We start from the raw sequence: 15,781 nt of genomic DNA, 5'->3' as shown, positions 1-15,781 counted from the left end.
AGGAGGGAGGGAAGGAAAGAAGGAAGGAGGGAAGGAAGGAAGGAAGGAAGGAAGAAAGGAAGGAAGGAAGGAAGGAAGGAAGGAAGGAAAGGAAGGGAAGGAAGGAAGGAAAGGAAGGAAGGGAGGGAGGGAGGAGAGAGAGTGATGAGGAAGGTGATAGGAAGAGAGGGAAGGAGAAAGAGAATGAATGTTGTTCAATTTCCAATACACACAGGCATAACTAGCCTGATGCTTCATCCCTGGAGTTCTAATAAGCAGGGGGAGCTGATCTCCCTTAAGAGACCACACTCTTTAAGTCTCACCTTAGGTCTTCTACTGCCCCTAATTCAAATACTCCTAGGTCACTCCCTCTGTCACGACTGACTGTGAGGTCAGACTCTTCTGTACTACTCCTTCCCCTCAACTATTTTTGCTCCAGGTAAAAGGATTCCTAGTAATGCTGCTGTTAGGCAATTAGTCGGTCAACAAACATTTAACTTCCCACTCTGAGCTAGGACTCTAGATCAAAATACAATGAATGAAACAACCCCTCCTTGGGTCCTAGGGACACATCCACAGGTTAGTGAAAGACACGTAGGGGAGAGGGGAAGGAATGAGGATGGCAAAGAGAAGTCGTTCCCAAACACCCCAATTTAGCCAGAGTGAGCCCTTCTATGGGACACAGCGTCATCTCAGCCCCCACCCCGACGCTTCTTTCCTCTGTTTCCCGGCCCTTTTCAGTGAGTTCCTTCTAGCGGGTGAGAAACGCGTTCCCAAAAGAAGGGGCGGGGCCAGGGGAGGGAGGCGGCCTCTAGACGTTTTCCTCAGTTTTAGACAAAACCTAGCTGGAGTGGAGGAGAGGAGCGAAGGTACCTTTGGGCCCCTAATTACGGAGCATTATTATGATTCTAACCAGGCTGTGCTGCCAGCAGAAAGGAGCTCGCTCTCTCCTATTTGTGCCTTCAGGTGTGCCGCCCACATCACCTCTGTCACTCCAGGAATCTGCCAACCATTGTTTCTTGATGAGAGACTGTCTCAATGTGACCTGACAGGATAATGAGTTTCAAATACCTCTTATTTCTTCTTTTACTCTTCAGTTCTGAGATCTCTACGCTTGAGGAACAAGGTGCTTTGATTAACTAATCCAGGGAGAGCAGGGACTCTTTTTTGCATTCCTTTGTGACAGTACCTGGCTTAGAGTAGGGTCTTAATAAACCTCGGCTGCCTGGAACGGGCTAGGGTGATGTTTTTCACCACGATCCTCTGTGTTTGGGACAATATAATCGGGTTGGGGGAGGTGGTTTTTAATTTTACTCCCCCCTCTCCAATCACATGGGAAAATAATTTCCAACATTTTGAAAACAAATTTGAGTTTCAAAATCTGGCCTTCCCTCTCTTCTCCTACTTCCTAACTCTTGTTGAGATAGTAAAGCAACAAAATTAATAAACCCCCGGTTTTTATGGTCAAATTCTTGCCACAGCTCCAGCTGATCTGATTTGGAGGAAGATAAGAAATGGTAGGAAACAAAATTATTCCTCAAGGCAACTAGAGATACTTTTTTATTAAAAAGTACGTGATACATATTATCTCACTTTTGCTTCATTTTGTGAAGTAGGTAGTGCATTTATCCCCATTTTACAGATAGGAAAGCTGAGGTTCAGATAAATAAATGTCTTGTCTGAGGTTACACAACTAGTAAATAGCAAAACCAAAGTTTGGACCCAGTTCTGCTTCAAGGGCTCTGGCTTCAAGTCCAGTGCTCTTCCTGTAGAGGAATGTTACCAGGCAGTTAGTCATTCTCAACAACTCCATAAGTAGCATTACTCAGCTTTGTTGTAAACCACTGGCCCACTCCCACCCCCACACAGAGTGGTATAACTAGGCAGGGGATGGTGGTGGCAACCAGTCACCTAGGCATAATTCTTGGAGACTAAAGCATAAGATCACGGATTAAGAGTTAGACCTTTAATGTCATGAGGTGGCACAGTGAATAAAATACTGCATCTGCAGTCAGGAAGACCTGGGTTCAAGTGTGACCCGATATACTTTTCATTGTGCCTTTTTCCTTTCTATCGAGTCGATCTCTGACCACTTTTCCTCAAGCTTTCCCAGATTTCTTAGCCCCAGGTTCAGTTTCTGACATTTGTCATAAATTCCAAGATCTCCAAGTCACCTTCTCAAATGTCTTTCTCTATATTGTACACCTTATTTCCTTCTCTGCTAGTCCTTTCTCTTGTTGTTGTTCAGTTGTTTCAGTTATGTTGTCCAACTCTTCGTGACCTCATTTGGTATTTTCTTGGCAAAGATATTGGAGTGGTTTGCCATTTCCTTCTCCAGCTCATTTTACAGATTAAAAACTGAGGCAGTGTTAAATGACTTGCCATTTTAGTTGTGCCCAACCCTTCATGACCCCATTTGAAGTTTTCTTGGCAAAGATTTTGGAGTGGTTTGCCATTTCCTTCTCCAGCTCATTTTACAAGTGAGGAAACTGAGGCAAACAGAGTTCAGTGTTTTGCCTAAGACACACAGCTAGGAAGTATCTGAGGCTGGATTTGAATTCAGGAAGACTTGGCTCCAACCCCAGCACTCTGAGCACTGTCCTACCTAACTGCACAAACCCTGAAGGGGGTGTCACTTTCTACCATCCCTACAACTAAAAGATTCTTCCTGACTGTATTTTCACTACTAGAATACTCATAGACTAAGTTCAAGGTAAATAGTAATAATTAGCATTTATATAGTACATTAAGATTTTCCAAATGCTGCTGGGAAAAGTGGAAAGCAGTTTGGCTAAAACTAGGTATTGACCAACATCTAACACCATATACCTGTGTTGGCAAACTTATGGCACACCTGCCAGAGGTGGCTGCTCCCTTCTCCACCCTGCCTGAGGACATTTTTCACATCACCCAACCCTCTACACAGCAGCCCAATGGGAGCACTTTTTCCCCTCCCCTGTCTGCGGAGTTTTGTTTGGAGTGCCGTTTGAGCACTCTGTCTCTAAAAGTTTTGCCATCACTGCCATATATCAAAATAAGCTCAAGATGAGTACATGATTTTTTAAGCCCTTATTTATTTAAACCCTTAAGAATTCCTTCTTAGAATTGATACTGTGCATTAGTTCCAAGGCAGAACAGTAAGGGTGGGCAATGGAGGTTAGGTGACTTGTCCGGGGTCACATAGCTAGGAAGTATCTGAGGCCACATTTGAACCTAGGACCTCCAGTCTTTAGACTTAACTCTCAATCTACTGAGTTACCTAGCTTGCCAGGTATATGATTTAAACATTATGTCATAAGGAAATTAGGGGAGCATGGGAAAATATTACTTCTTATATCTATGCATAAGGGAAGAGTTCATGACCAAATGAGAAGTGGAGAGAATTATGAGAAGTATAACGCATAATTTTGATTTCATAAAATTAGAAAATTTTTGCATCAATAAAAACCAGTATAGCCAAAATTAGAAGGAAAGCAAGAAACTCAGAGAAAATAATATAGCAAATCTAAGCCTTTGACCCAATAGTACCCCAATGGAGGCAAAGAACTGGAAATTCAGAGGATGCCCATCAATTGGGAAATGGCTGAACAAGTTATGGTATATGATTATAATGGAATACTATTGTGTTGTAAGAAAGGACGAATTGGATGGTTTCAGAAAAGCCTGAGAAAACATGAACCAATGTTCAAAAGTTAAGCAAGTTAAGCAGGCAGAACCAGGAGAACATTGTGCACAATAACAGCAATGTTGTAATGATGTTCAGCTGTAGAAGACACTACTCTGATCAATACAGTGATCAATGACAATTCCAAAGAATTCATGATGAAAAATGCTATTCCACCTCCAGAGAGAGAACTGAGGAACTCTAAGTGCAGAATGAAGCATATTTCCTCTCTTTCTTCCTTTTTCTTGGAGGTTTTTTTTTTCCAATGTGGCAGAAATCTTCATGTGTATAGCCTATTTCTTTCCTATTACCTCAGATGAAGAGAGAGAATTAGAACTGAAAATTTAAAAAATTAAAAAGATTTGCCATATGCTTTAAATATATTATTTTCTTTGAGCCCCACAACAGTACTCTGAGGGGAACACTGTAGGTACAACTTAATTTTCAAACATAGTCATGCAGCTATTAAGGAGCATAAATAGGATTTGAATCTAAGTGCTCCTAACTCCAAGTCAGGTATTATATTCCCTAAACCATGCTATCTGTATCACTAGAACAATCAGTCTTTGTTTCTTCATCTCAAAGGTGACATGACTTGACCTACTAACTAATCTCTGCCCATTGGTAGCTTTCTTTCCACAAAAATTAAGCCAAAATAGGAAGAATCCTTTTCAACTCCCAGGAAAGAGTCTAGAGCAGTGGTTCCCAAACTTTTTTTGCCTACTGCCCCCTTTCCAGAAAAAAATATTATTTAGCCCCCTGGAAATTATTTTTTTTTAATTTTAATAGCAATTAATAGGAAAGATAAATGCACCTGTGGCCATCATTGCCTCCCTGGATCACTGCAGCAGCCACCAGGGGGTGGTAGCTCCCACTTTGGGAATCACTGGTCTAGAGTGTTAAAAAAAAACAACCTTATTTTCCATCTTAGAATCAATACTGTGTATTGATTCTAAATCAGAAGAGTGATTAGGACTAGGTAATGGGTATTAAGTGACTTGCCCTGAATCACAGGGCTAGGAAGTATCAGAGGCCAGATTTGAATCCAGGGCCTTGTGTCTCTAGGCCTGACTCTTAATCCACTCAGCCACCTACCTGTCTACTCTAGGATGATATTTCAAAGTTTACAAAGTTTTTCCAACTATGGCGTGAGGTAGGTGGTCATAATGGTGATTTTCTGAACTACATATAATTAATAATAATGAATATTCAATTATCAAGCATTACTAAGCCCTTAGTATGTTCCAGTCATTCTGCTACAAATACAAAGGAGAAAGCAATCCTTACCCTCAAAGAGCTCACATTTTCTCTCCTTTTTCTTTTGTTCATTAGGCAATCTATAAGATGGTTTCCTCAGTAATGAAAATGCCTGAAGATGAATCAACACCAGAGAAAAGGACGGAAAAAATCTTCCGCCAGATGGATACTAACCGTGATGGTAGGGCCATGTTTGAAATCTGTTGATTCAGTCCCAAGTGAGTTTACTGATAGGGGTTAATTGGGTCCAGCGGAGGAAATGGACAGTGACTGTTTGTGGTCTAACTCAAGGAATTAAAAAAAAAAGTCCAAAGTAAACCAAAGACTGAGTATAAAAGAGAATTGTGCAGTCTTGATTCCTTAATTACAATCAGGTTTGTCTTTTAGTCAAAGAGGACTGCCTTCTGAATTTTAGATAGAAGAGACCCAAGAATAGGAATAATGGAAAGAAAATAAAACAGTGTCTTGTGAAATATTCCTGTTGTGCCTTTATCAAAGAGGGTTTTTTGGTTTGTTTTTTGTTGTTGTTGTTGTTTATTTGTTTGTTTATTATTACTCAGCCAAATTCAAGATGCAGAATTTCTTTCCAAAGGTAAAAACAATCAACTAAGCTCCCTACCCTTCCTTTTGGTTTTCCTTTTGGTTGATGAACAGACCCACAACCGAAATGTAACTGGCTGGGCTTGGGATTGAGGCAGGACTAGGGGCAAAAAACCAATAATGGGCTGCTTAGTTCTCTTTCTCACAATCTCTGTTGAACACTTAGCCAAGAGGTTCATGGAACTATTCAGAGCAGATGGTGGCTCATATGTTTTTGTACTCCTGATCCACAATTTATTAAGGACCTCCTTCCAAGGCATTTCCCCCTTCTACAAGAGGTGCTCTATCTAAACCTGACCCTCTGCTTCACACATATGCCATCCCATAGCTTGGTACAGGATGGACTTTGCAATTTTTTTAGAGTCCTAATATCTGTGCTTTCAAAACCACTTTTCTAGACTCTGTTTTAGACTCAGTTTCATGCTGCCTAAATGAATTGCGCAGAATTGACTAAGATAACCCAACTAACTAGGTGACCCAATGGATAGAATGCTGATCATGGGGTCAGGAAAACCAGAGTGCAAATCCAGCCTTAGACATTTACTAGCTATGTCATCCTAGACTTTCTGCCTCAGTTTTCCAATCTATAAAATGGGGAAGATACTAGAACCTACCAACCAAAGTTTTTGTGAGGATCAAATGAGATAATATTGGTAAAGTACTTTGCAAACCTTAAAGTGCTATATAAATGCCTAATACTATTATTTATTTTTAAAATTCTTATCTTTTGTCTTAGTATCATTTCTAAGACAGAAGAGCAGCTCGTAGCTAAATAGCAGAGCCAGGATTTAACTCCAGGTATTCTGATTCTGCTAGTTGGCCTGAAGTCAAGAAAACATCTTCCTGAGTTCAAAATCAGTTTCAGAGACTTACTAGCTATGTGACTCTGGGCAAATCTCTTAACCCAGTTTGCCTCAGTTACCTTATCTGTAAAATGAGTTGGAGAAGGTAATGAAAAACCACTCCAGTATTTTTTCCAAGAAAACCCCAGATGGGGTCACGAAGAATGAGACATGACTGAAACAACTGAACAACTTTAACTCCAAATCCTCCATACTTTCCACTATGAAAAATAGAGCAGAGACTCTAACCTAGTTACTCTCTCTGTGTCTCTGTCTCTGTCTCTGTCTGTCTCTGTCTCTGTCTCTGTCTCTCTCTCTCTCTCTTTCCAGATACCTCCCTTTGCTCTTTCTCTGTGGTACCACATTCAGTACTTTCTGTAGAAGCCTAGATTATTGCTGTCAAGCTCAAATAGAAATGGAGCCTACTCATTTGTACATACTTAAGAATCCCTGCAAGCTGCATATTTACAGTTTAAAATATGCCATCCAAGTTTTATTGCATTTTTATTATTTTGTTCAATATTTCCCCATTACATTAAAAGAAAAACCCTTATCTTCTGTCTTAGAATCCAAGGCAGAAGAGTGGTAAGGGCTAGGCACTACAGTGAAGTGACCTGCCCAGGGCCACACAGCTAGATCGTGTCTGAGACCAAATTCGAACCCAGGTCCTCCCATCTATAGGCCTGGCTCTCATTTTACTGAGCCCCTGAAATTACATTTTGATCTAGTTTGGGCTGCCCTTGTTGCAGTCAGTAGGGGCCTCCCAGCCCCAGGTTTGATATCTCTGGCTTAGATGAAAAGTTCCCTGCAGAGAATCTCAGAACTAATGAGTCCGTTAAGGGCTCATTTTTTTAGAGTTAGACATATAGGGAAAATGGGAAGAAGAAAAAAAAAGCCTTGATTTGTACCTTCATCAAAAGGGCCCTTTTTTTCTTTTACCTCTGGGGAAGTGTTCTGGATCTTGAATTTGGCTGAGTATATAATCAACTAAGTTGCCGCCCTATACCTTTGGTTTTTCTCTTGGCTGTTGAACAGACCCAGTGGGAAGAGCAGCTGGCAGGGCTTGGGGCTAAGATGGAGCTAGGAACAGAAAACCTCGATAATGACAATAAAAAATTAAGGAGAAAAAAATCCTTAATAACTCTCTCAACACAGAGACCAACCAAAGTTTCAGAATTCTGATAAATGCAGCATGTTGCCTATTTCCTAACAGAGAGGTAATGGCCCCAGAGTATATATCTATATCTATATCTATATCCATATCTATATCTATATCTATATCTATATCTATATCTACATCTATATCTATATCTAAATGAGCTATTTGGGGGCATGATCAACGTGAGAATTTGGGTGTTTTGACTTTGCATATCTGTTATGAGGATTTCTTTTTTTTTCTTTTCTTTTTTAATGGAAAGGCAGGTATCAGAGGGGGAGAAAATAAAGGCTTGCTTGTTGAAAAAAAGTTTTAAATTAAAGAAAGACTTGGGGTGGCCTTTTCTAGACTTGATTTCCTATTAGGTAACATCATTCAGATTGCTCATGGACAAAGATTCTCCATGTATTCCCTTAAGTGGGAAAACTACAGTGTGCACTTCAGGTAAGGGATAAATAAAGCTTGAAATGTAGGGAAATTTTAGTCCTCGAGTCACCATTACTGAGACCTCTACAAAATGATAGTCCCTGATTTGAAGCCCCACATTTTCTGGGGGCTTGTTCAATTATGTCAGACATGTCCAACTCTTCATAACCCCATTTGGGGTTTAATTGGTATAGATACTGGAGTGGTTTGCCATTTCCTTCTCCAGCTCATTTTACAGATGAGAAAACTAAGGGAAACAGAATTAAGTGACTTGTCCAGGGTCACATAGCTAGTACATATCCGAAGCTAGATTTGAACTCAGAAAGATGAATCCTGCTGACTTCAGGCCTGCCACTCTTTACTATGGAGGTATCTATCTACTGTGCCACCTAGCTGCTCTCACTGGGGGCATTCAAATACTAAATACACAAGTCTTTTATCGAGTCGACTTCTTAGTGAACATTTCCATGCATGAGAAAGAGGGAAGGATGAGTAGCTTTAGGAGCAAACAAGTCATGTTGAGCTCTGACTTCAGGATCCTTCCTGTGCTGCCAGAGGTCCTGCCATTTCAGATTTGGCACAGGGAAAGACAGGTCATTATTGAGAAGGCATAGAACATCAACTCTGGGCTATCCCCCATTCCTGCAACACTTTCCCTCTTCTGCTCTGATTAGAGACCTACTTGGGAAAGTCTCCACTAAAATCCCACTTCTATAGGAAGCCTTCCTCAACTCCTCTTAATTCTGTTACCTTTCCTCTTATAATAATTTCCCATTTATCCTGTATATAGCTTGCTTTGTATATATTGTGTATTATCTCCCTCGTTGGATTGTAAGCTTTTTGAGGGCTGGAACTGTCTTTTCCTCCTTTTGTATCTTTAGTCCTTAGCACAGTGTTAGGCACATAAAAGGCAATCATTCAATGTTTATTGATTGGCTGATTGAGAGTAGGGTAGGTGGGGATATACCAGGATGACTGTGTGGTAGATGCTAAGGATCCATCGCAGAGAGCATGCATTCCTATCTAAAATTTTGTTCTTATTTTCCAGGCAAACTCTCCCTGGAAGAATTCATCCGAGGGGCTAAGAGTGATCCCTCAATAGTGCGCCTCCTGCAATGTGACCCCAGCAGCGCCGGCCAATTCTGAAACCCATTCCCATTGTCTGGATGAATTCTGTAGAGCTGCTTTTTTTTTCTTTTTTTTCCCTTTTTTGCCAAACATTGGTGGTGATGTTGCCTCTGTATGGCCAGATATTTCTTCTTCTGTGACACCTTTTAGCTTCTTTTGTGGATGTGTTCATGGGAATGCCAAGTGTTCTCATCTGCTTGTCAAGAGCATGGACAATACTGTTCTACACAGATTTTGTGGTGTTCATTGTTTCAAGGGGTTTTTTATTATTATTATTGTTATTTTGGTTTAACATGTCTGTTTTTAAAACTAAGGATCATGGATGCCAGAGTTCAAAAAGTCATGTAACCCGTGAAGTATCATACCTGGGGGCCTGAAGAGATTTAAAAGATATTTTAAAAAAGAAAAGACCAAAAAAGAAACTTAAAAAAACCCATCAACTTCCCCATAGTGTCTATTCCTAAATATGCCTAAGTGTTCCAAGTACAGATGCAGCTGGGGAGTATTCCCCAATAACAAGTTGCACCCTAGGTTGTAGGGCACAGCCACAAACTAGGCTTGAACAATCAATCCAAGATGGCCCACTTCTAGTGAGGGGCTGTAGTGTCTAAGCTGTGAACATTACTAATGGTGAATAAGGAGAGCAGGGGCCACATAACTCAGCTGTTTTTGAAGCCACGTTTACACTAGACAATTCAACCTAATTTTATTGAGGAAGTAAACAAAAACCTCCCATAATCCATCTTCTAAAACCGGGCTTGTATCTAGTCACTCTGTGTTAACAGAAAAGAATGTTGTAAATATACAATAATGGCTGATGAAGACAAAAACAGTATTCTGAAATGCTGAAGGGAGATGCATGTCTAATGAGACCTTGGGAAGGGGGTGGGGGGGTAGTGTTCTTACAGTCTTACTACAAAAGACTGTTTTTGTTTTTGTTTTTGTTTTGGTAGCTTATTGTGAGGTAAGCCAGCTCTAATGAATGTCTGACATGTTTTGTGTTTTAAAGTCATATATTCTGTCTGCACAGATGCGCCAGTCAATAGGTGTATTTTATGTATTTAAAAAAAGGTTTAAAAAAATCTATCAAAAGGGCCCCAGTTCTTCATTTTATGTTTCCAGGTAAAGGATGTGTGATAAGGGAAAGAATTTAGGTTAATGAAGATTGGGTATTTTGGGTCACTATAGGATCATAATCAATGGGGGTGAGGCTGGGTGCCCCCATGACCATCTGAGGTCGAATTCAAGACCTCCTGATTTTTTGATATCTTCAAAGAGAAGAAAATGCTAGGTGTCCATGCCCTTGGGCTTTCTAGGACCCGAAATCCAAATCTGTGACACTTCTGAGATGTTCATCTTCCCAAGTCAGATCCTTGAAATGCAATCCCCGATGTCTCTGGCTAGGGCAAGCATCCAGTTCTTTTGTTAGGAATCTAGAAGTATGGCCAAGATTGGTAAAGGGCCTCACGCGAGTGATGGGATATAAACATGGCATAAGAAGTCTGATTTTGGTTCTGGTTAGATGAGAGTGTATGCTGAGATAGAGCCAGGCTCTCTACCCTTTTCAGGCAAACTACTAACTAGTTTGGATGTCCAATTAAGAAGTAAAGTAGAGTCCCGCCCTGAGGTGCTCTGCTAAATGTCAGTGAGAGAGCATCATTCTTCACAGTGATTAGATGGTCAGTAGCTAGAACTCGTAGGGATAGAGATCAAGCATGGCGCACCAAAAAGATAGATAGATCACTGGGTTGGTTCTCCAACTTCTCCAACAGAAAACATCTGGGGCAAGCAGAGACATTGCATTTGGAAACACTTGGAAAAGTTGTGACTCAACAGCAGGATGAGCTCATAGAAACATGCCCTCCATCCTGTATTATTAACAACTTGAGAGTCCATTGAAACTGGTAACCAAAAACAATTCAGATTTTATGCTGTTGACTAAAATGAGTAAAAAGTTTCTTTGCATGAAAATCTTTCTTGCACTGAGGAGATCATAATTCAGTAAAGTGGGTGCCTTTGCTGGATGACTTTAAATCCCACCTTGATCTGTTCTATATAATAAGCATGTATTAATCACCTACTATGTACCAGGCATTGTGCTAAGAAAGGTAAAAAAAAGGGTCCCCTGCTCTTAAGGAGCTCACCATGGTCTAATGGGGGAGACAATATCCAAACAACTGTGTACAGACAATATAAAGATAGGACAAATTGAAAATAATCTCAGAGAAAGACTCCCTCCAAGGTAAAACCTTAACTGAGAGTCAGGAAACCAGGAGTAAGGAGATGGAGTGTCCTGCTGGCAGAAAGACCGCCAGGAAGCCAGTGGCATGAAATTGTAGAGAATATAGAAGGGAGTCAAATGTAAAGCCTGGAAAGATAGGAAGAGGCCAGATTAGGAAGAGCTTTAAATGCCAAACAGAAGATTTTCTATTTCTATTCTTGTTCATTTAATTATACAGATGAAAGGAAAATTAGATTCAGGCTCTCCCTCTCTTTTCATCCTAGTCTGGAGATTAAGAGCTAATCTCAACTGGGAAATTTTGTATTCTCCCAAACACTTTCAGCCTCTTTAGATAATGGGTTTTGCATAGCTCAGGCCTTCCACTGAAAATCTCTAGAGGTTTCCTTTCCGTCCCGATTTCCTTAGTGCTTATAGCCAGGTGGTGTATGAGCTTTTATCACTGAAGGAAGGATTTGTCCTGCCTCAGCAGAGGTCTTCCCTGAACTCTCTTTTCATCCCTCTGCAGAAGTACTTATGAATCGATGAGTGTGTTTGCTTCTTCTACCTTCTAGTTATGAATTAATGAATATGTCTGGTGCTTCTAGCTCTCCTTTCAGTCCCTTCCAGGCTACACTGTAAGCCTGTAAATCAGAAGCAGATAGAGGACTCATCATGGAGGGCAGGGATATACTTGAGTACAGCTCCCACTCTCGGGCAGACTCTGGAGCCCTGCCACCCCACGGGGTACCTCCTTCCTTGCTTCTATCCCCTCGCCTACATGGACAGAAGACAGGGAGATGATATTCCTCCTACACTCTTTCCCCTTTCAAAAACCAGCTAAAGAAAGTGACCAAACCTTTAGTAAATAAATAAAATGTATTGAACATTTGTACAGAGAGGCATCCTTGCATGGATTACAGAGAGCTCACTTGGGGTTCCTGTCACATACTAGCTGAGTACCCTGGGCAATCCATTTAACTTTTTGGTGCTCTAGGCTACTCCCACCAGACTTAAGTTTCAGAGAAGGTCCCAGACTACATTGGTAAAGGACGATTCTTCCCTGAGAGTCTCTATTTACAGCCCTACTTCTACAGAGCACTGTGGAGAAGGGGCTACAAAAGATACAGCCTCTTCCTTCAATGTAGCTTTCAGCTCTAGCTGCGATGATGCCAATGAGGGCTGTGATGACGCTGAGGGAGCAGAGTTGGTCCAAGAATGGCCCTGAAATATAGCAGGCATCCAGTACAGCTGACCCTCTCACACTCACCTTATTGTATACTGACCAGAGACCCTTTGAAAAGGGGTGAGATTTGTTAAATGCTATTGGCAGAGCCCATCACTCACTTGCCCTTGCTGTAAGACCTGCCTCTGTAAAGGGATATAGCAAAGACAATTAAGCACTTGCTAGGGTACAAATGCCATCTGACCTCACTTCCAGGAAGGATGGAGGCCCCTTGCCAGCCTTGCCCTGGTTTAAGATTTATAGGACCCAGAACTGAATTTCTCCTGTTGATTGTTCTTGGGGAAGGCATGATTAAATTAGTTCATTAAAGGAGGACTTTAAAAGAGATGATCAGAAAGGTCTGGGCCATGCCTCCTTGGGCATAGAATCTTATCAGATTATAGTCTTTTTTCCCCAATGAAGCCCAGATCCAGAAGGCAGAGCATGATATCCCCAACTATACAGGACAGAAACAAATAATATAACTGGACATGTGGTGATTTGTATATACTTAACCGAATGCATTGCAATCATCCTCTCCCTTGCTTATCACTGAGTATTTCTATTGTTCATATGTCCTTCTCCTTCTCCATCTCAAAAACTACCATCCAGTCTCCATATGTAATTTAATCCATTGCCATGGGACAGAGTTGGTTAAAGGGCCATCAAAACCCAGCCTAGCATTTTTTGTACCACTCTTCTGCTAAGTTATCATTACTGTGTCCTGGGATCTCTGGAAAAGGAGAATGTCCAAATCCAAAATAAAGATCATGTGTAATGTTTGAGGGACTGGAATAAAATGGCTTACAACTTGAAGAACTCCAAAGAGTGTATGGCTACAGCTTTACTGGGGTAGGGGGAGGACTGGGGGGGAGAGGTGGAAGAGATGAGTGGGAAGGCTTCCCATTAGCGTTATTTGCTACTATTAGATCAACCAAACTGATTTTTCCTGATGTCCTCCTGAGTTGGCACTGCATTCGTAGAAGATGTCTAAATCTTTGTCTAGTACCAATTCATTTTTACAGTGAATAAGACCATAGAAAACCTGTGATTTCCATTTCTAAACTCCATCCCCCTGAGTTAACACTAATAATTTCATCCTCCTGAGCAAGATGCCAATTTCTTTACTGGGTATGATAGAGACAAATAGGTATTAGCCAATCCACTCTACCTGTGACCTACATGAAAGAAGTAGGGATCTTGAATTGTCTGGCTCCCACAAATTTAAGGGTGTTGAGTCCATGTGCCCTTCTAAAAGAATTCCTTTGGATGAGGTGGGGCAGTACAATATACTCTTGAACTTGGAGTCAGGAAGACCTAGGTTCAAGGTCTGCCTCTGATATTTAGCTAGCTATGTGATCAGGGGCAAATCATTTCCTTTCCCTGAACTTCATATTTTTCATCTGTAAAATGGGTGTGATAATACCCAAAAATACCTCCTACACAGGCTTGTTGTGAGGTGGAAAGGAAATAATGAGTGCAACATTTAAAGCAGTATATAAATGGCAGTTAAGACTGTCTAGTCTGTGAGTGAGTTCCCTTACACCACTCATCTTCACCAAAGAGCTGCTTGCTCAGATCTCTCCCTTTTCCAGGGCTGATAACCAATGCTAGCCCAAATATTTCATGCCAGTAATAAGATCTAGAGAGGCTTCTCTATATAATCTGCATTTGGGCATCTCCACAGAACTTGGTAAATAGGAAACCCCTAAAATCCATCTCAGTCTTCTTATACTGTTAGTTCAGTAAGAAAGGAATTTGGAGGAACCTTGGAGAACCTACATCTTCAAATCCTATCCAAGGCTTCTATTAGTGAAATACCCAAGAAACAATTCAGTTGTTTTTCCACAGCTAATTTCACTGTTATCATTACATATCTGACTATGACCAACTATAAAGAAGTCCATTTTTTTCTTGGTAGATCAGTTATGGCCGGTCTATACTGAACCAATATGGCAGTTTCTAAAATCCCTCATTTAGCTCTATTGTCTTTAGAGTCAAAGGACTTGGTCATTGATGCTTATAGTCACCAAAACTTATATGAAGCTCCATCTTCCTCTAGTAGGAAAGGAGATTTTTTTTGTTAAAGTCAAAAGAATCAAGGTATGGTAGCAGGAAGCTGAGGCAGGTGGATCACTTAAGTTCAGGAATTCTGGGTTGTATAAGAGCTAAAGAGAGTCAGGTGTCCACACTAATGAACATCTGAAGGCAGGGAGGGACACCAAGTTGCCTAAGGAAGAATGAAGTGACCCAAGTCCAAAAGAGAGCAGGTTAAAAAGTTTCCAAGCCAATCTGCAATTAAATCAAGACTGAAGGGGGACTGCATTTCCACCTTGGGGAAGATAGAGAGACTCAGTCTCTAAAATGAATGAATGGGGGCAGCTAGGTAGACACTTCCTACCTGTGTGACCCTGGGCAAGTTACTTAACCCCAATTGCCTAGCTTTTACTGATCCTCTGCCTTGAGACCAATACACTGTACTGATTCTAAGATGGAAAGTAAGAGTTAAAAAATGAACCAATAAGTGAATAAAGAAACAAACAAATAATCAAAAGGGCAAATAAACAAATGAATATATATATGTATATATATATATGTATATATATATATATACAAATGAATGAAATAAAGGCAAAAGAATTAAACTAATAGGTATAGAAAGCTACAAGCTCAGGGTCTCAGTTTTTGTGAGGTGATATCACACTTCTAATGAATCACCAGACCTTCTGTTTCAGAAACAGAGGGTCACCTTTGATCTAATAAAAAATAGAGTTTTTAAAGACACAATAATAAGAAAAGGTTAAAGAAGTTGTCTTGTAACAAAAATAATCAAGTAATCTGAGATAGAAACAACTCTTATAATACCTAATTGTCCAATTTCTGCAGGAGAAATATCTCCACCAAAATTCTTAGCATTTCTGTTGTCACTAGATTGGTAAAGAGTTGTAAGTGTGTACATGTGTATGTGTAAGAGACACAGGGAAAGAAAGAAAGAGAAAGGGAGACAGGAAGAGAAAGAGACAGAGATAGAGGAAGAGGAAGACGAAGAAGAAGAGGAAGAGGGAGAGAGAGAGAACTAGATACCTGGATTCTTGCTCTACTGAATTCTAAGGAGTGGTAAATTCAGATAAAAATTCCATTACAACAAAAATCTCTACATAGCAGAAAAGTTTCCAAGTCTTCTAAGTCTCTACCACTGGCCTACTTATTTCAAACAATTTTCTCTACAACCAAATGAAAATGTTAATAATAACCATAACTAACCTTTCCAGAACATTGTAAAATG

At 40.5% G+C, this 15,781-nt stretch overlaps 1 protein-coding gene across 1 annotated transcript in view; it reads left to right on the top strand.

Annotated features, from left to right (window-relative positions):
• Positions 1-9,898, top strand: part of NCALD (neurocalcin delta) — a 401,873-nt gene extending 391,975 nt beyond the window's left edge. The window contains exons 3-4 of the mRNA XM_044668680.1: positions 4,976-5,081; positions 8,973-9,898. Coding sequence (XP_044524615.1) covers positions 4,976-5,081; positions 8,973-9,070 — 204 coding nt within the window. The 3' untranslated portion in view covers positions 9,071-9,898. The remainder of the gene's footprint in view (positions 1-4,975; positions 5,082-8,972) is intronic.
• The last annotated feature ends 5,883 nt before the right edge of the window (positions 9,899-15,781 follow it).

This window comes from Gracilinanus agilis, chromosome 1 (genome assembly GCF_016433145.1).
Source record: "Gracilinanus agilis isolate LMUSP501 chromosome 1, AgileGrace, whole genome shotgun sequence".
Taxonomy (NCBI): Eukaryota; Metazoa; Chordata; class Mammalia; order Didelphimorphia; family Didelphidae; genus Gracilinanus; species Gracilinanus agilis.
The sequence above is the reverse complement of the archived record's forward strand: the minus strand, read 5'-3'. Positions and strand labels throughout refer to the sequence as shown.